This window comes from Ochotona curzoniae, unplaced genomic scaffold (genome assembly GCF_017591425.1).
Source record: "Ochotona curzoniae isolate NIBS_2020 unplaced genomic scaffold, NIBS_Ocur_1.0 contig_883, whole genome shotgun sequence".
Lineage (NCBI taxonomy): Eukaryota > Metazoa > Chordata > Mammalia > Lagomorpha > Ochotonidae > Ochotona > Ochotona curzoniae.
Genome location: NW_024466599.1, coordinates 69219297 through 69242187, shown reverse-complemented (window position 1 = coordinate 69242187; position 22891 = coordinate 69219297). Strand labels below are relative to the sequence as shown.

The 22891-nt window shown below is 49.8% G+C and overlaps 1 protein-coding gene across 2 annotated transcripts; it reads right to left on the bottom strand.

Moving 5' to 3' along the window:
* Nucleotides 1-221: 221 nt before the first annotated feature.
* CNGA3 (cyclic nucleotide gated channel subunit alpha 3) lies at nucleotides 222-22097 on the bottom strand. Of its 2 annotated transcripts, XM_040994134.1 has the most exons (7): nucleotides 21997-22097; nucleotides 12707-12823; nucleotides 10428-10604; nucleotides 7940-7993; nucleotides 4979-5089; nucleotides 4258-4364; nucleotides 222-1640 (listed from the first exon to the last, which is right to left on the bottom strand). In XM_040994134.1, exons 1-7 carry the CDS (start codon nucleotides 22095-22097, stop codon nucleotides 232-234), a joined length of 2076 nt encoding a protein of 691 aa, XP_040850068.1. In that variant the 3' UTR covers nucleotides 222-231. The 2 variants fall into 2 exon arrangements, with proteins under 2 accessions (XP_040850068.1, XP_040850069.1); XM_040994135.1 differs by lacking the exon at nucleotides 7940-7993.
* Between the last annotated feature and the right edge of the window lie 794 nt (nucleotides 22098-22891).

Genomic DNA, 22891 nt, shown 5'->3' with positions numbered 1-22891 from the left:
TTCCAAATTGGGCTATTCTAACCAAGTCTGGGCCAGGCTGAAGCCAGGAACCAAGAACTCCATCCAGGACTCCCATGTGGACATCAGGAGCCCAGGTTATTTGGGCCATCATCCACTGCCTTCCCAGGAGCCTGAGGAGGGAGCTGATTCGGAAATTTTGCTGCACTCCCACCTGGGTTCACAGCATCACAAGTGGCAGCCTGATCCGCTGTCAGGTCACAATGCTGGCCTTCACTGTGCTTTATCCTTGGGTTGTGTGTCCCCAGGAGCCCCTGTGTCAGACGCAGGGTTGCCCCCACCAAGGTTCACCTGGCTTTCCAGCTGGCTCAGACGCTGTTTCACCTTCATCTGGGTGGCACTGTACTCAGCCAGCAGCCTCGCGAACCTGGTCTGCAGGGTGTCCAGCGAGGACTCCAGGTGTTCCACCTTCTCCTCAATGTCCTTGGGGTCGGCCCCTGCCTTGGCCAAGTCCTCATCGATCAGGTTGTCTTTCATCAGGATCTGCCGCCCCTTCTCCTCCAGGGCCTTCTTGGCCTCAGGGTATTCAGTGAGGGCCTCCATCAGATCATCCTTGGACAGACAGAACAGGTCAGAGTAGCCGATGCTCCGGATGTTGGCTGTCCTGCGGTTCCCGGACTTGCTCCCCTTGATGTTTAAGATGCTGATCTCGCCAAAGTAACTGCCATCGCTGAGGACCACAAACTGGGTGACCCCGTCATCGGCCACCACAGCCAGCTTGCCCTCCTTGATGATGTACATTTCCTTCCCAATGTCCCCCTTCTTGCAGATGTAATCGCCGGGGCTGAACACGGTGGGCTTCAGTTTCAGCACCAGTTCCACCAGCAGCCCCGCCTCGCAGTCCTGGAAGATGCGCACCTTTCTCAGCGTGTCCAGGTGCACGTTGATGGCGATCTCGGCCTTGAGCTTGTCTGGCAGGCTCTTGAGCACCTCCTTCTCGTCCACTGTCTTGCGGTTGGCCCACAGGTAGTCAAACCAGCGGATCACCCGCGTCTCCAGGTCTTTGGTCACCTTGCGGAATTGCATGTACTGCTTGATGGAGTCGATCTTGGCTTGGAACTCGGTCCGTGAAGCATTCATGTTGGAGATCATGGAGCCTACGTTGCCCACAATGGTGGCGAAAATCAGGACGCCCACCAAGAAGTCCACAACCACGAAGAGGTATTCCTCGTCTTTCACAGGCGGTGGGGTCTCGCCGATAGTGGTTAGGGTCAGGGTGGACCAGTAGAGGCTGTAGATGTACTTCCTTGAGAGACGTCCATACTCTGGCTTGGAGACGTTTGGGTAGACCCAGGAGTCAGTCCCGAAACCAATGAACTTGGAGATGGCAAAGTAGATGCATGCATTCCAGTGGATGATGATGAGGATATATAAGACCAAGTTCCCGATCCTGAACATGTTGGGGTAGTTGGTTCTGGTTTCTGTGCGGTCAAAGAATTCGAAGAGCCGGGAAAGTTTCAGAAGGCGATTGAACCTCAGTTCTGGGTAGTTCATGCCCAACTTCAGATAAGCCAGGTCCGTGGGGACCAGAGATAACACATCCAGCTTGAACTGCAAGGTCTTCGTGTAGTGTTTCCACAGCCTGTCCACATCCGTGACCATTAGGCCTTGTTCAAGGAAACCTGAGGAGGAAGGGGGAGGTCTCAACAGGCATCAGAGAAGTTGATACTTTGAATCACAAAAAGCTGGGGGATTTGTTGTTGTTTGTTTGCTGTTTATTTTGTTTTACATCATGCATATAAGTGTATTCCAAAACGTTTTGTGGAAAATGAAATTAAAAGGTAAATTTATTTTGGTACCAACCCTGTACAAGTTTCGCAAATTGCATTTTTAATGATTTTTTTGGTGATCTTTCATATACAAGAGAAATAAGTTAAAACAGATGCTTACCATTACTATAGGAAAGGTACACTGAAATTTTCTTTTGTGACACTAAAGTATATTCATTAAAAATCTGCGGATCAATTGGAGAGTTTTGAATATGGACTAGGGATTAGATGACAGCAAGAACTGATTCAATTTTAAAAAAGAAATGCAAATTATATACATACGCATATATATATATATTTTTTTTTTTTAAAAAACACTCCTTTAAAGCTAGAGATGCATGCTAAATATTTATTGCCTAGGATGTATTTTAAGACATTCCAGCAAGAAAACGGGGACTGAAAGACAGACAGAACAAAACAAGCAAAGATGTTGGAGATGGTTACAGATGGGTGTTAATCACAAGGTAGTAAGGATATTATTCTTGCTTGCAGGGCTCCGAGGCCCCCCAAGAGCTGGGCCCTGCCCAGGGTCTGAGGCCCAGATGACAAGCCCCATCGGAGCCATGCTCAAGGGTTACACTGAAGGTGGCCTGCTCCCCGTTAACATGGAAAACCAAGTCTGTTACCCATAAGGAACTTCCCACTCCCCAGCTTCCTATTCTTTGTATCACTCTTTTGTTACAAAGTTATCCTTTGGCATCCTCAGGGGTTCTAGGATCCTTCAGAGACCTAGTTCTCTGGACAGCACTGTAGGGACCACCAGTACTGTGAGCTGCTGCCTGTGCTGCCAGCATCCCAAGCTGGAGTGTCGCTTTAGAGTCCTGGCTATACCAGCTCCCTGTTAGTACAGGGAAAGCAGCAGAGCTGGCTCAGGCACTTGGGTTCCTTCCATCGACTTGAAGTTCTTCACTCCTGATTTTGACCTGGTCCAGCCTGGGCTGTTGCAGCCATTCAGGGAGCGAACCAGTGCACAGAGACTCACTCTTTCTGCTTCTTCCCTTTTCTCATACTCTGTCACTCTCTTTTTCAAATGAAAATAAATCTTTACATTAAATAGCATTGTAATATTTTCATATTAACCATTCGATCCATCTATGCACTTTAAATCACCTCTATAATACTCAACTCAATGCAAGTAATTATTTTAATATTTACAGTTTAACAAGAAAAAATGACCACGTTCATTACAGGTGCAATCTTTTGCACTGTTTTCAACTTGCCGCTTGTTGAATCTGCAGGTTCCAAATCTATACACATCACAGAGCCCTCCTTGTGCCTTGACATTTCTTGCTGTCACTTTAAAACGTCTTTTCTCAATACTGACACATTTTTCCCTTCTGAGTCTATCCACGGCCTGCCAGGGTCTATGCCCCCTCTGGGTCTCTGGGGGATAAGCATGCTTGGGCCTCTTATCTCATGGAGCAGTTCCACTGAGAAAGCCAGATGTGCTGGGAATGCTCACAGCCACGAAGCCACAGTCAGCTCTGCTAGTGTAATTGGTGGGTCTTACGTGAACAATGTCACGTAAGTGACAGTGGCATGCATTTTGGATGACAGGTTAAGACACTTGTAACCCACATGAGAATACCTGGGCTGAGGGCAGTGTGAAGACTCAACTGTCTAGTCTTCCATCTACAAGTGCCACTTCCCATCCAGCTCCCTGCTTGTGGCCTGGGAAAGCAGTAGAGGACAGCTCAGAGTCTTGGAACCCTGCACTCATATGGAAGACCTGGAAGAAGCTCCTGGCCCCTGGCTCCTGGCTTCAGATTAGCCCAGCTCCCACCATTGTAGCCATTTGGGGAGAGAATTGTATGGAAGATCTCTCTATTTCTACCTCTCTCTGTGTCTTTTCCTCTCTCTTTAAATCTGCCTTTCAAATAAAAATGATCATATGTTATAAAAATCATCTTGGAAGGGGAAAGCAGGCCACCTATTGGCTTAGGCAATGTCAAAAGCATCATGTGAGGGCACAGCTAAGAGCCCAAGGTGTGTATAAGCTTCAGTGCCCAGTTCCCACGACAGGCAGTGTGAAGGCGGTCGTCTTTCACTGCAGACCTGTTTTAGATGGATTCCCCATGTCCCAGGACTCCTCACTGTCAGAGAGGAGGAACTCCTAGGTGGCTTGAGCTTCTTCTGACCCCAAGCTGCACTGAGTAGGGGTGATCTTTGAGTTGCAATTCTGCCTTCTTATTTTAGATGAGTCAGGCAAGACCCAGAGAGGCAGACGGACCTGCTCAAATTCACACAACATAACCCAGAGCCCAAGTACCGCCCAAGGGTTCAGACTGGTGGCACTTGAGGTGGCATCATCTGCCCTCACCGTGAAGGATATGCCAAGGCATCCCTGGTTTCTCATGGTCAAGGCTACATAATGTCCACTCTACCATTCTGGAGTTTCTCAAACATTGCATTGGTCCTTGTGGCCCTGTTCCTGAGGGCCTGTGGTTTGTCTGGGTGGATACACACTCACCTGTCCGGGCTCGCACCAGCATGTCCAAGCCATAGAGGATGTCCGCCGAGTAGTCCAGGACCAGCCACAGGATCAGGTGCTCAGACTGAAGTTCATCAAAACAGGCCCTGCACAAGCCAGGCGAGAGACAGGAAGACAGACAGCATAGGGCCAGGCCACACTGTGCTGCCAGTGCTGGCTTACACCACACAACCATGTCCCAGCCTGCAGTGCTCCCATCCAGGGGTGCCCACCTGGGGCCGCTAAGGGTCAGACTCAGGCTACGAGAAGCTTTTCTGCCCCCGTGGTCACAGAGCTCCGCAAGAAAGGGTTGAGTTGACCCCAAAGAACAGGGAGGGGGACCCTGTGACAGCTGCCCTGCTGTGACCTAATACCTTGGCTTCCAAGGCCCCAAACCATGCTTTTTACCCCCAAGAACAGGACCTTCTCACCACATCCTCACCCTGCACATGCTCAGAAAGGCCTCAGGGCCCCTCTGGAAAGCAGTAGCAACATGTCCCCGCAGACTCTGGAACAATTTGTGGGAGGAGGCTATAGTGCCAGACCCCATGGTCAGGCTCAAGTTCAGTTCCCTGCCATTGTCTCAATGTCTCTCTTCTTGCAGGAGCTCCTGCTTTTAGAAGCAAGGCCAGTGAAACACAGCAGCTGGATGGCGGCCCTGAGGGGACCAGGACGGGGGCCTCCTGCCTCCCAGTCATGCCCTCTGCTTGTGTCTCATTACCTGCACACTAGCAGGCACCAGTTATAGAAGACAGGCAGGGCAATGGCGGTGAGCCAGTGATAGTACTCGTTGCTGGAGGGGTCCACCACAAGGGCATTCTTCTTCTTCTTCCTGGAAATGCAGACACACAGCTTCAGAAGGTTTTAGGGATCTGGATGGGCTAAGAGACTCTAGCGCAGTTTCAGGACAAGGCTTCAGAAACTGCTGCCTGTGCTGGAGGCTTCCCAATCTCGTGAGCCACATGAGGGTGTCTCACCTGGGGAGGCGACCTGGGAACCTGAGAAGACTCAGAAAGTCCTCAAGGACTTCCTGCCTAGCTTAGCTCTCCCAGTTGACCACAAAGTCATGATGCCATTCCTCCCACGGGTTCTGTGCAAGAGCTGTGACCTTCAGGGGCCTGGGGGCATTGCAGTGTCATGTCATGAGTCGTTGCCAGAATCCAGTTCCCTGTGGCTGCAGGTCTGGGGTCCTTCCATGCTGGCTGCTTGTGCACACAGGGCTCTTGTTGGATTTTTGAGGCTCCTGCATTCCTGGGCTCGTACTTCCCTTCCTCTGTCTTCAAAAACAGCAAGGGTGGGCTGAGCTGTTCTCATGCACTCTTCCAAGTGCTTGGATGAATACCCTGGCCCCACACCTTGAAAACCCTGGAAAAAATCTACCTAAAATCCTATGCTTAATCATGTTTGCAAAGCATCTCCTTTGCTTTCTCTGTTAACCTACACCTAGGTACCAAGGATCAGGATGGTAGACATATCTCGGGACAAGGGGTTCCTGCCCACCACACTGGTCAGTATTTACTAAGCACTCTATACAGCACCATTCTAAGCACCTAACATACATATCATATTTACTCTTCATACAATCTTATAGGCAATATTACAATCCCTAGCATATAAACCAGAGGAACCCAATACACAAAGAAGTCAGGTCACTTGAGATCCTAAGTTGAGATATAAGTAATCTTTGTGTGTGTATGGGTGTATTGTGCACACATTATGTATTATATATAAATCATATGCTCCTAGATCAAGTCATACAGTGGTAACTCAGGAAAATACCTAATTTCAAAATTCAGTGCATGGTTTCCACTCAACACATATTGCTTTCACGCTAGTGTAGTAAAAAAAAAATCACAGGTTGAATCATGGCAAGTCAGAAACCACCTGTATGTTGTACCCATCTCTTCAATCTACTGTTACGATGATTGAAGCTGGTGAAGAAGAGCCAAGTCTTCCTTCCTGTGCTCTGACAAGGTGATTCCCTGGGGTAGGTTTGCCTTCACTGGAGTGTTAATGTCATGTTGCCAGCAGAGGGCGCCGCCTACTAGCTTATCGGGAGCACTCAGCTCTGCGTGGGGTCCATTGCACAGGGTTCAGCTTGCCTTGTCCAGGATTTGGGGGCTCCTGGGCCACCGCCTTGCAAGGCATTTGACTACCAAACTGTAGGGAGCCTAGGAAAAAAAGTAGTTATCTACAGAAGAATTCCACAATTTGCAGAGATAATGCTGGTTTGGATGGGGAGCAGTTTGGGCTGACACAAAGAAATCATTCAGGATCCATGGATTTAAGAGCAAACGCGATGGAAATGTGCAGGATGGCATCCATAAAAAAAAAAAAAATTAGTTGCCCTGTCTTCCGTGCCCAGGAGTCTCTATTCTGTGAAAATTCCTAATCTTGTACTTTGGTGACTGGCGGAGATGTGGAGCCATCTGAAAAGAACTTGACACATCAGGGCCAGCCACTGCCATCCTTGTCCGCATCCCAGCTGCAGCACACAGAAGCTGAGGAGGGGCCAGCACAGTAGAACAGCATGCTCATTCTCCCTATGCAGCGCTGGCTTCCCATACAGGCTGGTTCATATCCCGGCTGCTCCACCTCCCAACCAGCTCCTTGCCTGTGGCCTGAGAAAGCAGTGCAGGATGGGTCACAGCCTTGGCACCCTGTACCCACATGGGAAACCTGGAAGAAGTTCCTGGCTTCAGATCAGCTCAGCTCAGCTCTGGCCACTGCAGCTGCTTAGGGAATGGACCAATGGATGGAAGATCTTTCAGTCTGTCCTTCTCTGTAAATCTGACTTTCCAATAAAAATAAATCTTTAAAAAAAAAAAAAGGAAGGGAGATACAAAAAATTTGATCCAGAGAACAAAGAAAAAACAAAACAAAACAAAGCAAAAAAGAAAAAGCCTGGCATACTCTTTGTTAATTGAAAGTCAAGAAACTGGCATTTTTTTGTCCTCATTAATTACCAATTTTCCCCTGATCTCCAACTAAGATCCTCAGCCCCCAAGGAATTCAAGAAGAAAGCGGTAAAAACTGAGAATTACACATGTATGCACACAGACAATTTCACACAAATGCACATAGATAATCTTACACACATGCACATGTATCATCTCAGACAAAGGCACACGTTTTCTCCTCACACAGATACTCACACACAAACGCACACACTTGCTATGTCCTCACGTGGCACTTCTGGAAAAAAGAAACACATATCAGACTACTCTGCCAGCTCAACAAATGATGGCAAAAAGTAATCACATGGGTTCTCTAGAACTATGTAAATTTCCTGCCCTGATGACAAAATTGGCATGAACCAGTCTTAAGACAAGGGCACTTCACTGTTGGCCAGAGTTTGGCATTGTGGGATGGAAAATGCATCTCATCAATGCCCACTGCCTGGCTGGAGGAGTGCCAGGTTTGTACCCTCTAATGCGCAGTGACCCAGGAGGCTGAAGATCAAAGCCTTTCTCCATCACCACCATGTGACCAATGAAGGTGGTACAGACCTCATCCCCTCCCCACAACCCAGGACTGGGCTTCCAATGAGAGGAACAGGATTCTAGAATGTCTACTGGTGTTTTGGGAGGGTGGGAGGTAAGACTAGTCAGGGAAGGAGCAGAGGCTATGCTTCTACCAGGAGGAGGATGACTGGGAGCCTGGCAGGGGGCAGGGTACTTACTCCTCCTCTGTGTTGTTGCTGGCATTAGTGTTGCTTCTGGCCAGCGGCCAGTCACTGCAGGGACACAGAGAGAGCATCGTGGGGATCCGAACTTGGTTTTAATTCCTCAGGACCACTTGCCCCTAGTGACTGCCCAGTTCCTCTATCCCCCTCCCTGCAGCTTGAAGAACACAGGGCATTGTTATTTTTGGGCAGAATTTAGGGGGGGCATGTATGAGAGAGAGAGAGACAGAGACAGAGACAGATAAACAAGTTAGCTCTTGGGGAAGGAGAGATTGAACTCTTGGCTCCACTGAGGCTCCTGGATAAAGGAGCACTAGCAGTTTGAAATCCTTCTAACTTTACCAGGAAGAACATTAACTCCCAGCACTCACAGGCCAGTGCAAGCTCCACATGGCAGTGTAAGAAAATCAGAAGGCCAGTTAGCCTCTAAGAGCTGGGAAGGGAGCTGATCAGGCTGTTCATGGTCCCTAGGGACCGCTCATGGGAGTCCTCAGGGAACAGAGCTGGCAGCCTGTCACACTCCAGCCTGATATCCAGGCGCCTTCCTCCAGGACACTGGACACCTCGCTCAATGCTGTTGCTTCCCCTGCCTGGGGCTCCAGCCCCATCTGGGTTGCAGCTGAGCCTACTTGTGTCTGAACTGATTCTGTTCTCCTGATGATCCTCAAGGAACTAAAACCCACATGAGACCAGGGAGTGGCAGAGGGGAGGCAGGTCCCTGGAATATGGTGGACTCTAACCCATACACCAATCCCAAACTGGGAGGACTAAGGTCTGCTTTGCATGCACCTTGCTTTGCAGGTGAGAGGTTGTGTCCTCCAAACCCCAAACCCTCTCCTCCACGATGCCTCCCTGGTTGGCCAACTGCCATCTTAACACTATCACATTCACTTGCCCACCATGAAGCCTGCAAGTCAGCAGGTTCCTGTGGCATCCTCAGGCCTGCCCTGATGTGGTCCTAGCTCAACCGTCTGCTCGTCCCGTCCCACTGGGAAATGCACAAGAAATCTTAATATTTATCTCTGCTAGTCCAAGGAAGTAGTCCAGCTACTGGCTGTAACATGATCAGTTGAGCGAAGGAATCTATGACCAGAAGGAAGTGAACCAGTCCAGCTGGCTGCCTTGTTTCCCCTTCTTTCACCCCCTACCTCCCATCCTCCTTTTTTCTCTCTCCTGTGTCCCCCTCCATCTTTTCCCCTTTCATCTGTCTGTGGTGCCAAGCAAATAGCACCCAAGTGTTGTAGTTGTGGAACTTGCTTAGGATGGAGATGCCCAACCCCAGGGCCAAGAACAACCTTGAAACGCCCTTGCCAGTACCCAGGCTCCTGTCCCCTGCCCAGGCTCCCTCTTGTAGCCCTGGGAGTCTGAGCACCTGCACTCCAGGCTCATATGAACTTGAACCTGTGCTGGGAATTCTCACTCCTCTCCCCATAAAGAAGATTGGACTGGGGTCTCCAACAGTAGTTGCTACCAAGAAATGTCCTTGAATGGTTATGTTAGCAGTATGTATATGTTTCGTAGTTGACCCACATGGAAGTGAGGTGGAATCCTCGGGAAGATCGGCCATGTTCTCCTGGGATTTCATTGCCTTCCTTCCCCTGGATAAAGGAGCACCATAGTAGCAGCCCTAAGCCCTAGACCTTGGGGCTTCATGGCTATGAAAACCAAGGATGTTCCTCCAGCAAATGACACAGGGATCGTCTGCCCCTCAACCATCGTGTTTATCTTTCCCCTTTCATCTCGCTAGTCACTGCACTCCTGAAGATCTAGCCCACAGACAGCATTACAAACTCTCTGCCTTCAGAAAACTGTTTCTGAGTGGTGGCAGTGGAGGTGGAGAGGATTCTCCAGCCACGATGGGGAGGGAGGCAGCACCTGTGCGAGAGGGGGACCTGTCCCTCACCACAGGTCTGTGTCGTGGTGGAGCGGTGGGCCACACCCTTGTCCTGCAAATCTCCTCTTGTTCTCAGCCACCTCTACCTCCCGTCCTACTCTGCTAATGGTTCCTGGTCTGATCTGGGTTATCAATGGTGCCTCTCTCAAAATCTGGCCAACTTGTATATCTGTTTTCGACAAGAATGCACATACACATTCACTTGCGCCCGATTCTCCTGCTACAAAACAGCTTGCTTCTGAGCAAGATGGGTGGCGGGGTGCCTGGGATGAGGGCCCCATGCAGAGAGAGACTGGTGAGGCCAGTGACTCCAGATGAGTTTCTGAGGATGTTATTTCTAGAGCCACTAAACTGACTTCTTGCAAAATGGAATCAGGAACAAATTAGGCTGGGCAATTGGGCCCAAAGGTGTCCTCCCTCTGCAGGGCTCCTGGAACCAGGGCGGAGACTGTTAAAGCACACCGTGTCCCCCCACAGCACCTTAGGCGCGGGGGGGGGGTGACTACTCCAGGGACAGGAAAGGTGGAGGAAGCTGAAGCCACTGCTCCTAGCTTCAGCAGGAGGCCCCTCCTCCTCCTGTTGGATTCCTACCTCTCCCCTCTGTCTGGCGTCTCCTGGTCCAAGATTGACTGAGCGTTGCTTTCTTGGCTGGCCACCTCTCTGAGCTCAGCTTCGTGGAAGCGCTCCAGAAAAGAGTCTGGTGTCTGCTCCTCGGGATGCAAATGCCTGGAGGCCCAGGTGCGCAGCGAGATGATGAGTCGCGGCCACCTGGAAGGGCAACAAGGACAGGTGGCAGCAAGTGAGTGGACATGGACGAAGGACAGTGAGGGGCCAGGCAGACACAGGGATGACCAGCAGGCTGTGGGGGCATCTCTACTCTGTTAAGGACCTCTTCTCTCCCTGTACACCTGCAGAGGGGGCAGGGCTTTCTCCAACTGGGCTGCTTTAATGGCTTTGTCCTTTCCTTCAAAAGGAACATTAGCAAGCTTCCCTCCCATCTCACTCTTGCTAGGTATAGGAACAGCAAAACAACACACTTTTTTTTTTTAAGATTTATTTTTATTATTTTTTCATTGGAAAGGCAGATATACAGAGAGGAGAGACAGAGAGGAAGATCTTCCATCTGATGATTCACTCCCCAAGTGAGCGCAACGGGCCGATACTATGCCGATCCGAAGCCAGGAGCCTCTTCTGGGTCTCCCACACGGGTGCAGGTTCCCAAAGCTTTGGGCTGTCCTCGACTGCTTTCCCAGGCCACAGGCAGGGAGCTGGAAGGGAAGCGGGGCTGCCGGGATTAGAACCGGCGCCCCTATGGGATCCCGGGCGTGCTAGGCAAGGACTTTAACCACTTGCGCCACTGCGCCGGGCCCAACAACACACTTTTTAAATGATGATAAAGTTCAGAGCCAGGTTTAGAGCCACAAGCCTGCAGGTACAACACAGATCCTTGCTCCAGGGCTTGTCTTGGGAATATTCTCTCTTACAACTCCAAGGAGCTCTCTGCAGCTTATCCTGGTACCTCTCCTGGAGCCAGAGCCCACTCCACTAGGGAGGCAGCAGGCCATGGGCTTAGCACTCCAAGTCCCTAGAGCTCATCTGAGCTGTCCTAGGAGTGACCTTCCCTGGGCACTGCCTCCAACCTCCCTTGTGAGACAGGAAGTGACACAGGAGCTTCTCATTTCCTCACGCTGGGTCTGCAGGGCCACGCTGGTCTGCCTTGATGAGATGTCTTGCCCTGAGAAACCTGGAGTTAAGCCATGACTTGGTCACACTCTTTTGTCCTTAGGAAATGCAGAAAGCTCTCTTGTAGACAGATTCAGAAGTGCCTGCTGCACCCCCATCCTGCTCTCCCCAAAGCACAGCCCCCTGTCTGGCCTCTGCTGTAGGACTGGGAGAAGATACTTTATCCACATGCCACTTACTCATACCTATGAGCTAAGAGCCAGGCCCACCTGGGAGCTTCAGCTTGGCAACCCCCTCCCTGCCACCACCAAGGGGGGCCACCCTCAGCCAGATGCTGGCTGCTGTGTGAGTGGAGGAAGTCAGAATGCTGGAAGCCAGGCAGACAACCACATGAAGGCCATTGAGACTCCACAAGAAAGTGAGAGGGAAAGGGGAGCGGCTGCCCCAGTCCCCCCAAGCCTGCCCAGGCCCTTCCGTTGGAGCTCCTTTGAGGACGTTCTCTGCTATACAACCAAGGGCCTTCCTGTGTCCTTTTACAGGGATAATAAAAACTCTGGTAATAACTTCAACACTCAGCTCTGATGGACTAATAACCTACAGGTCACAATAGCATGTCCTACCATCGAGAAACACAAAGAAAAGACACATACATTCTCTTTGGTAATCATTTTCAATAACAATAGAAGGCCTGACAATGTTAAACCACGGTGTGGGTACAGTGGGGTTCTTCAAGGAGGTGCAGCTGAGGAAGCCCACTTCCAGAAGCCGTCAGAACTCACGAGTGCTTTTTGTGAAGATAAGGATGCATGCCATGGTGGAGTGTAGCTGTGCCCTGGTGAGATACTGCTGCAGGCAGTGCCACCGTTGCCCAGGGTATACCACTGCCTGCTTCTGCTGCCATCACCTCTGGTTGGCTCTCTTTCTGCATCCTTCTAGAATTCAGCAAGCACTTCGATATCACTTGGGGGTGAAGGAAATCATAGACCTAGGCAGTTTTCCTGACTCCCCCTGAACTCAGAACACATGAGCTCAGAGGAAGGCGACGACTGCCTCATGAACTGCAGGCTGCTCCACTTGCTCCAGCCTCTCCTTGTCCAGGTTCCACGCCCTCTCCACTCAGAAACATAGCCCCCTGCTTGCTGCTTTTCTCTCCCCCAGGCTAGAGTGCAGGCTCAAAAGGGTCATACCTGGCAGGTGCCTGGCTGGTGAGGACGCTGCCCCTGGCTCCTGTGGCTCCTCTTGTCTCCATAGCGATCCTGAGTGGCTGTGCTGCTGCTGAGGACTCCTCACTCTGTGAGAACGCCCTGCCATGAACCAGATGAGGACCAAAGTAAATGGATTTCAAGCTCTCTGCCTCCAAGTCACAGGCAGGGTAGGATGGCCAGAGGACTTACTTCATGAGAAAAGCCACCGTGGATCCTCAACCCTGAGGCACCCCACTTGAGTTTACCACCTGATCTTGACTTTGGGGGCAAATGGGATCCTTCCTTTGTAGGGGAAATTTGCTTTCTGTTGAGGGTCACATGAAGATCTATAATATCATTCATGGGCCATATAAAATGATTAACTTAAAGATCGGTCTGCTAGAGACATATTGGCCATTCCCCACCCGGGTTTCAGCTCCTGGCTGGACAGGAGCTGTCTTCCTTGGCCTGCCTTACCCTAAAGCAGGGGTGGGTAATGTCCAGTTGAGGGCTGTGTAAGGCCCAGGAAATCATGTAGTCTAGGCCTGCCGAGCCAACTGTAGGCAGGACTTGAAATTGAGTAAATTTGCAGTAGTCTGGAGGGGGAAACCTCAGACAAAGAGCTCTTCCATCTGCTGGTTTACTCCTCAAATGGCAGCAGTGGACAGAAGACAGGCGCTTCTTCCTGGGCTCTCCCATGGGGCCATCCACTGCTGTTTCCCCAGATGCATTGGCAGGGAGATGGATTGGAAGTGGAGCAGCTGGACTCGAACCAGCCCCCATATGGGATGCTGGTGCCACAGGCAGTGGCTTTACTTGCTACGCCATAATGCCAGCCCCCAAGTTGATGATTTTGTATGGACTGCAAATGTTATTGTAACTCTTCATATGGCTCTTGGCAGAAAAATGATCCTCTACCCCTGAAGGAGGAACCAGCAGGAAGCATCAGTCTGGTTCCCAGGAGAGCTAGGGGCCGGGAGTGGTGCCTTGCCCAACATCTCAAGCCTCTGCAGCTAGTTCTATAGAATGCTTCCGGGACAAGGATTAGGTTCCAACACATCTCCTACTGTGGAAATTCTACCTTCAAGGTCAGGTCAAATGCTACCTCCTTTGGAGCCCTCCCCTATCCTCCCTTCCCACTGTGTGTGTGCTGCAGGTGCATCACCTAGACAGCCTTTCTGGGCACCTGGTGCTAACAGGGCCCCCACAATATTGCATGGAAGTGGCCTAGGCCTATTCATGTAGTTTTAATTATTTGTGTGTTGACTACAAATAAAAATCCGCAATTCTCCCCTTGCCAAACCCTTGCTGTTGTGCCCTGCCATGCAGAATTAAAGGGACGATGGCCTCACCTGGGCAACAGGCAGTGAAAAGCAGAAACCTCAAGAGAACAGTGGTCCATCTTCCCTTCACCACCCACCTGTCCCCCCCCCCCCCCCAAGTCTGTGCCTCATCCACACCTGCAGGGCCTGGGGCTTGTAGAATTGTCTAGAATGAGACAAGCAATGGGTCTGGGGAGTAGTCTCCTTCCATTTCAATACCACCTGCTGGTGCTGAAGTTTGATCAGCTTTGATGAAAAACCAGCCCGGCCATGACCTCCAGGGATTTGCACTTCACTCTGGTGGAGCTCAGGCAAGACAAATTAATTCTAGCACATAACCTACTGCAGCCTAATCAGCTTTCTTACCAAGGCAGGGCCCCAGCGGAGGCAGGAGGGAGAAGCTTCCCTCCCTCCTCTATGAGCAATCAAAGGTCAGAGCCCTCCACGCCCAGCTTCCTGCTTTCTGCAGTGGCAGCCCTGCTCTGGCAGGGAACTCACAACCACCCCGTAGCTCATCCATGGCATCCTTGGATGGCCCCCGCCTGCCAGCAGCCTCCTCCATCCCTCAGCTGTCCCACAGGGCTGCTTTTCCTTGCTGGAATCACCCGGAGTCTGACAGCTTCCTCTTCTGCAAGGGCACTTAAAACACTTTTATAGGAGATGGAATGAAAAAGACAAGCATGTCCGGGTGGGAAACATTCTGAAATAAAAAAATACAAGGGATCTCAAAAAGTTAATGAAACCTGCATATTATGGAAAAACTCAGGCATGGATTTCACAGTGTTGTGACATCAAAAATAAACTGAATTCTATTCCCTGCCAACTTTTTGGGAGACCCTCCTATGGAACCTGGGATATTGCCATGGATATGGCTCATGGTTTGATTTAGATTGTCCCAGTTTTCTTGGTGCTCGTGTGCACATGCACACGCGTGTGTATGTATGTGTGATGGTCTGTGTTTAGGTCTTGTATGTGTGGATTCCTGTTTGCACCATCATAAAAGGGCAGAGCAGTTCCATCACCACATGGGACCATCATGCTGCCCTTTCATAGTGCTACGCCTTGACTTTCCAAAGATACAACACACAAACCACTAAGCAGCTGCTGTATAAGCTCACCATTTAATCCATACAACAACTCTGGAAGACAGAAGGTGGAGGTTCAGAGAGGCCAAGCACTTTCCCAAAGATCATACTGCCAAGTGGGAAAGGCTGAAATTCCCATGTCAAAAGTATCTCTCATTTAGTCTATGCATCTTCTAGCTGCATATTCATATTCATCACAGATTAGAATGAAAGATAACAGCACATGGCTAAGGATTGAGCCTGGAGACATGCCACTGCAGACACTGCTCTGACACCTGGCTGTCCTACCGGAGCCATATGACTGGATTTATTCCTAAACTACCTGATGGAGCCCCACTCCCCGGTACCTCCCTGTCACCTTGCACATCTCACTGTACAGACAGGAGAGCCTGGCAACAGCTCTGCACAGCTTGGAAGCGACAACCCCCGCTCTCCTGGTCCTCCACTCCCTACCACAGTGGATGTACTTTCAAGGTCAGCTGCAGGAGGAGAAGGCAGGGACAGAAGTAAGCCTGTCTCTGGGGTCTTGGATGCAGGAAGTGGGAGCAGCTGACAGCTGGGTGGGTCTCTGCCAGGGACAGTCCCAAGGGTGGGGGTATTCTGTCCTCCTTTGCGGGAACTCTGGAATTCCACACGCCATGCAGCGTTGGCCCTGCCGTTCTGCCTAGCCTGGCTTCTGTGAGTTGTCCGAGGGCACATCCTGACTGCAGATGTACTTGCTCATGACATTGAACTGGGGGTGGGGAAGGGATGCTACAAAGGAGGGCTAACCTCACTCCCACTCCAAAGCAGGCCTGCGAATGGCAGACTTGAGAGCTTCCACATGGAGCCCGGATGAGTGACATCCTGAGTGGGGAGCCTGGAGAACCAAGTTTGAATCCCTACTCTAGTACCTATCAGCTCTGGATGTCCTGTGGGTTAACTTCTTCTCTGACTTTCACAAAGGAAATCTAAAAACAAAGGAAAAAAAACCTTGGGGATTTCATGTCGGTGTAAGTCTTATTTCAGACACCCAATCCCAGAAAGGCACATCTAGCCCTTCTCTGACAAAAGCTACAGGATGTCAGGGGATTTTTTCTTCTGAGTGCCTCTCCGGACTGGTTCTTGAAAGGTTGTGATTCTGCCAACTCCAAAGCTCTCTTTCAGCTCCTTGTCAAATGCCTGGCAGTGACACAGCCATGCACCTTACAACGATGTTTTGGTCAAAGCCCTGGAGTATGTGATGGTGAGTTGGTGGGAGGTCCTGCAGGATTGAGGAAGAGCTGGAGACCCCAACTCAGTGATGACTCCACACACTCTACAATGTTTGATCAATGGTGAGATAGCTTAGTGACTGCAACCTCACCACCAAGTGACACATGGCTGAAGCCAACTTCTTTGAGAAATAGTTTTTTCCAAGCAGAAAGAGGCGTGACAGGAAGCGAGAAGAGGATGTGCCAGTCTGCAGTGGCATCTTGAGCCCTACAGGGCACTCGCGTGTGAAGAAAAGCCAGGAGCTCTGGGCAACCCATGCTGGGCTACGGAGCCAGAGTGTCCTGGGGAAAGGCAGAGAAGGGACAGCTGGGGAGCTAACCCTGTCCTGCCTGCAGCTGGTTGAGAACAGGAGCAAGGTCTTGACTGGAATGTCTGTTTCTCTAAAAACTTCAGATCTGGCCAGCTTGACCTTGGACTTGCCTTGCACTTTTAGGCCCTGGGCAGGGTGTGTGCATGTGTGGCAGGGGGCGGGTAGTCAGAAGGCAAGGCAGAGTCCCCTCAAGCCAGGATGGAGCAAGAACGAGCTCAGAGGGAGAGTTCTGAACATGCTACGCTCATCTTCCAAGTTTGCTTGTAGAGCAGGTGAAGGTTGTCTTTGTCTTCTGTCATTGGAAGGATGGAGACCTCCCCACGAGAACTGGACCAGGTCACTGAATGCACTGAATTCTGGCATATTCCCCTAGCGAGTTCTTTTTGATCTTCTCAAGCCCTGAAGAACTTGAATGATGAAAACCCTCAGCCAAAGGCCACCTGTGACCCGGGAACTGACGCCAGTGTATTTTGCGTCTTTGGTCCTGGAGAAAGCAGCTGAAGATAGTTTTCTTTGGTGATAATTGCTTTGGGCTCCACGTTTGGAACAGCGGGAAGATGTCCTCTTTCTAATAGGACACAAACCCCCATGCCCACAGCTCACTCAGTACAGCTACAGCAGGAAATTGAGCTGGGATTTGGGGTGCCCTCAGCCCTCACTGCAATTCTCCACAGCACATCCTTCAGTCATTTGTACTATCCTCAAAAATATGCCAGACAGCTCGTTCATAATTGAGTCAATGGAACAAATCTCAGTTGAAACGATAAGCTCCAGGCGTTTTTATTTCTGGAATTTTTGGAGTGTAAAATGGGTTCCATTCTAAGGAGGCACTTTAGACCTTCCTTAGGATTTTCCACCAGGAAGATAATTCCAGTCATTTGAAAAAGAGAAATAGAAAATGGAGCCACCAGTTAGGTGAAATAGAGACCTGGGGGTGAGAATTCCTCCTGGCATGGAGACGGGCAACTGCCTCCTCCTGGGGATACTCAGCAAAGGGCTGACTCCAAGGGTCCAACACAGGCTGCCTCAGGGGTGACAAAGAAGGATCAACAGGCAGCTCCACACACTCTCAACTGTTTGTTCCAAAAATAGTCCTCAAAGGACTGGAAACTCAAGGTAAATATGTGTAGGTTTCTTTTTGAAGTCCTCTTCAAAAGCAAAGACATAGGGAGAATGCAAGTGATCTCGTCCATGTACCAGTTTACTTCTTAAATACCAGCAACACCTGGGGGCTGAAGTTAGATGCTGAGAACCCAATCAGATCTCCTAGGAAGGTGGCAGGACATCTTGAACCATCACCTGCTGCCTCCCAGGGTGTACACTGGCAGGAAGCTGGAATTGGGAACAAACCCAAGCACTCTGATATGGGATGCTGCCATTGTATGCGATGTATAATCCCAAAGATGTATAATTTGGGCAAATAGCGTTTTTCTCCTAAAAGAGTGATTTTAAACTTTGAAATTGTTATGTTATTCAAGTCAGTCTTACATGGAAACTTCATCTCTGACTAGACAGATGTAAGGCTGGATTGTCAAGCAGAGGAGAGGGCCTGGAGCCCAGCCTTCCTTCCTGAGGCTGTTTTAGTCCATCCTCAATGCCTCCTGGCACTCCGTGGTGATTAGAAGTAACATTCTGGCAGCTTCTAACTGTGAACACACTCGTGCCTCATAAAACTTTACACTCTCAGGCCCGGTGCTGTGGCGCAGTGGTTAAGGTCCTCGCCTTGCACACCCGGGATCCCATATGGCCGCCGGTTCTAATCCCAGCAGCCCCGCTTCCCATCCAGCTCCCTGCCTGTGGCCCGGGAAAGCAGTCAAGGACGGCCCAAAGCTTTGGGACCCTGCACCTGTATGGGAGACCCGGAAGGGGCTCCTGGCTTCGGATTGGCATAGCATTGGCCCTGGTGGCCACTTGGGGAGTGAATCATCGGATGGAAGATCTTCCTCTCTTTCTCTCCTCTCTGTATATCCGCCTTTCCAATAAAAATTAAAAATAAAATAAATCTTTAGAAAAAAACAAAACTTGGGCCCGGTGCGGTGGCGCAGTGGTTAAGGTCCTCATCTTGCACACCCGGGATCCCATATGGCCGCCGGTTCTAATCCCAGCAGCCCTGCTTCCCTTCCAGCTCCCTGCCTGTGGCCCGGGAAAGCAGTCAAGGACGGCCCAAAGCTTTGGGATCCTGCACCTGTGTGGGAGACCCGGAAGAGGCTCCTGGCTTCGGACCGGCATAGCATTGGCCGTTGCGCTCACTTGGGGAGTGAATCATCGGATGGAAGATCTTCCTCTCTGTCTCTCCTCTCTGTATATCTGACTTTCCAATAAAAATAAAATAAATCTTAAAAAAAAAAAACAAAAAACTTTACACTCTCCTGAAGGAAGCATTCTTTCTTTCTCTCCTATATGAGATCTCTGAAGTGTTCCTATAAGCTTCTACAGTCGTCTGCAAGTGAGCTTGCACTATATGAATGATCAAGGCCAGGCCAGCAGTGGAACTTTAAAAGACCTGGCTTGTGACTAGACTGGACACATGCAGACAGCGGCCAATTCCAGATATCTGGTCAGCTGGACTCTCCTAGATCAAAGGGCAAGTGAAGTGGAGACAGTTCAGGAGGGAGAACCAAGACCAGTGTGAGGGCTGCCCAAGCGCTTTCCTCTACAGCAGGAACTCGTCTGAGAGCCCTGTGTCATTACCACTGGTTTTCACCTCACCACAACCCTAGGTCAAACCCATTTTGCAGATGAGGGAATGGATGACCTGGGGAGATCTAGTAACTTCACAGCTGGTCAGTTGCAGAGGCAACTGCTGAAACTCAAGCAGCCTGACTCTAGATCTGGGCTGTTAAATCTTCAATCTGGTCATGGAAGAGAAGAGGACAAGACAGTTTGTCATGCCTAAGGATGAAAAATAACATTGTCCAAGGGCATCAATTCAGAGCTCCTGACCTCGAGGTGGAGCCTGAGTGAGCATGTGACTGTTGCCAGCATAAAACACAGTATTGAGCCCACAGTGAGGCTCTCAGAGGCTGGAGCTCTGACCCCTGATCAGTGTGGCTTAGTGGGCTAGCAACTCATTTTGCAAAGAGCTGTCTTCCCAGGAACCTCATGAACCTTCTAGAACAGGCCACAGTAGGTTGCTGGCTAAAGCAAAGCCAGGACAAACCAGCTGGACCAGAGTAGAATCCTGTCCAGCAGGCATTTTGAGCAGGAGCCCCAGTCTCCCAACTAGGCCTATCTTCTCTTTTGTATCTTACTGGGTGGAGCTGGCCCAGGATCCTTTTCTGGCCTGGGGAGTCTGGAAGCTCCATGAAATGCTGGGATTATGCCCCATTCCAGGCACAAGGGACCATTGGGAAAAGGTTCAATTCTGTTTCACAATCTCCCTGATGCTCACAGCCTTGGCCTTCATGCCTTGGACCCAAAAGCTCAGGGGCCTGATGCTACTGTTGTGGCTTACTCTCAGGCTCCCTCTGCTCTAACTTTCAGCTCTCTCTTTAGGGTACTCCTTTAGGAAGCTCTATCAGCTCACAGTGGGAAAGAAATTAGTAGTACACAAACCAAAGCTTTCACAGAGGAGAGCTATCCTGAGAACTATTTGAAAGACAATGTTACAGAGTAAGGAAGAGAATCTTGCATCGGGTTGGTTCATTCCCAAATAGCTTCAATGGCCAGGCTAGGCCAGGCTGAAACCGGGAACTTTTTCCGGGTCTTCCATGTGGGTGCAGGGTTCCCAAGAACCCAAGCTATTTTCTTCTTCTGCTTTCCTAGGCACATTATTAGCAAGAAGCTGGATTGGCAGTAGAGCAGCTGGGACTCCAACTGCGGCTACATGGGTGGTAGCTTACCCCACTATTCCATAACACTGGAACTGTTCTTCTTTCAAATGAAGAACAATGCCTTAGCATAAGAATTTTCCAGTAGTGGGACATCAGGGTTGACAGAGGGTTAATTAGGAGGACATATTTGAGTAGAATGTGACTTTCTGATGCCTCTGAGGTTATATCAAACTTCTGGGTGGAGAGTGACAACATGGTGGCCTTGAAGGTAAAGATGGAGTCTGTGACTTGAACATTCCATGTATCCTGTTTGCTTTACTTTGGATCTAGCTCCCTGCTAACGACGTGGAAAAAACAGCACAGCATGGCCCAAGTGCTTGGGCCCCTGCTATCCATGAAAGAGACCCACAAGAAGCTCTTGGCTTTGGCCTGGCTCAGCCCTGGCTGCTGTGGTCATTTGAGGAGTGAATCAGCACATAGATGATCTCTCTCCTTCTGACTTTCAAACAAAATAATTAATATAATAATAATAATAGCTTTCTGCGACCCCAGCACTAGGTTAAAGTGGAGCTCCTCTGAATTGCAGAAGGTGAAGTGCAAGGGCCGCATCAGCTTGCAACAATAGGACCCCAATCTGCTTGGAAATCGGTGACCATCATTCATTAGCAGAGTTTGCCAATGAGCTGAGACTGAGAGCTTAGAGATGAAATCAAATGTGCATCTGAGAAAGGAGATGATGTACATCAAAGTGTGGGAGAAATGATGGATGAGGGGGATGGTGGCCTCTCATTGTGCTCTTGAGTCACCAGATAATAAGCGAATAATTTCTCAGGAGGGAGAAATTTTCCGTTCTATGTAGGTAGGACATAACAGAGATATTGGAAAGTTTCTTACAGTCCAATTCAGTTATCTCATTTGAGACTCTCAGAAACAAACATAAAAGTAAGTTGAGAGGATCCTCCCTCCCTCAAACGTATATCAGGATCATGGGAGAGAATAATGCTCTGTTTGCAAGTGAAGCAACCCGGGCGTGGGAAAGTAAGTGATTTCCCAGATCCAACCAGGAAGGCAGAACAGGGCAGGAAGCAGAGCTCCAGGTCCCAGACTGGCATGTGGCTGCCTACACTCAGATGCTGTTGATGGGGTTGATGGCCCCTCCGGCATGACAGGACCTGCAGTTGTGTAAGCCCAGGATCAGGGCCTGCCCCTTGACCATCCTGGTGGGCATGAGGTCCAGGCATCTGATGCACTCCTGGGGCTAGGGAATGTCTAATTTTCAAGTTGTTTCTATGATAGAATTTTATCCACAGTGCTTGAAGCTTTGTTACCTTCTATAAGTTATGTAACTCTTAGAGCCTTATCTTGTATTTTATTTTAAAATGAGAATCAAAATAGCTTTACTGGGGTTATGAGGACTCAAGGAGCTAAAAGGTGGAGCTGGGAGAGCCGTGTGTGCCCCCTCCTCCCACTTGTCACAGGCTTACACTGAAGCATTCCAGATCACCTAAGGAAACTGGGATGTCAGGCCTGACGCCAAGAGCCCACTCACCTGCTGAGGCCATTCTCAATGTACTCAAGATCTCTGCCTGTGCTCTTCATGGCCAGGTGGGTCAATGCAGGGTGGGAGTGCTGTGTGCTGACTTTGGCCATCTTCCTACCTTGTCACATGTAACCAGACAGCTTCTGCAAGGCAAACACAAAGCAGACATGTCAACAATGGGGAAGTAACTGCACACAGGGGACAAAGGCTTCTCTGCATGGCCTCTGAGGCAAGCATTGTGCACACGCCCGTCTCCCATTTCTCTCGTAGTTCTTGACATGCTGTGTTTGGTTGGAGGTCTCTTGGATCCTCTTTCAAGTCTGAGATACAAGCAAGGTGTTTTACTCTTTTTCTTTCTTTTTTAAAAAAGATTTATTTTAAAATTACAGAGATAGATGGAGTAAGCTGTCATTCACTGGTTCACTCCCCAAATGACCACAACAGCCTGGCCTGGGACAGGTGGAAGTCAGGAGCCTTGGTCTCCATCGAGGCTTCTCATGTGAATACAGGGACCCAAGGACTTTGTCTTCTTCTTTATCAGGCTCATAGGAAGCTAGACAGGAAATGAAGCAGCCAGGAGTCAAATTGGAGCTCATTTGAGATGCTGGTAATACAGGCAGGGGGTTAATTTGCTGGGGTACAACACCATCCTCCCCCACCCTCCACTGCTTCACTCTATTTTACAGATGTTGCCTGCCAATGAGCTGTTCAGAGTTAAGTGCTGAAGAAGCAAATCAATGAATGAAAGGTCAAGCCGGTATCTGATTAAGAAAGCTAAAACTTTTTAAGATGTTCTGGGAAAACATAACATCCCTCTTTGTAAACACACACACACACACACACAACACACAATTTAGAAGGCAGAATAAGAGAGAATGAAAATGAAAATGTTCTACTTAATGTG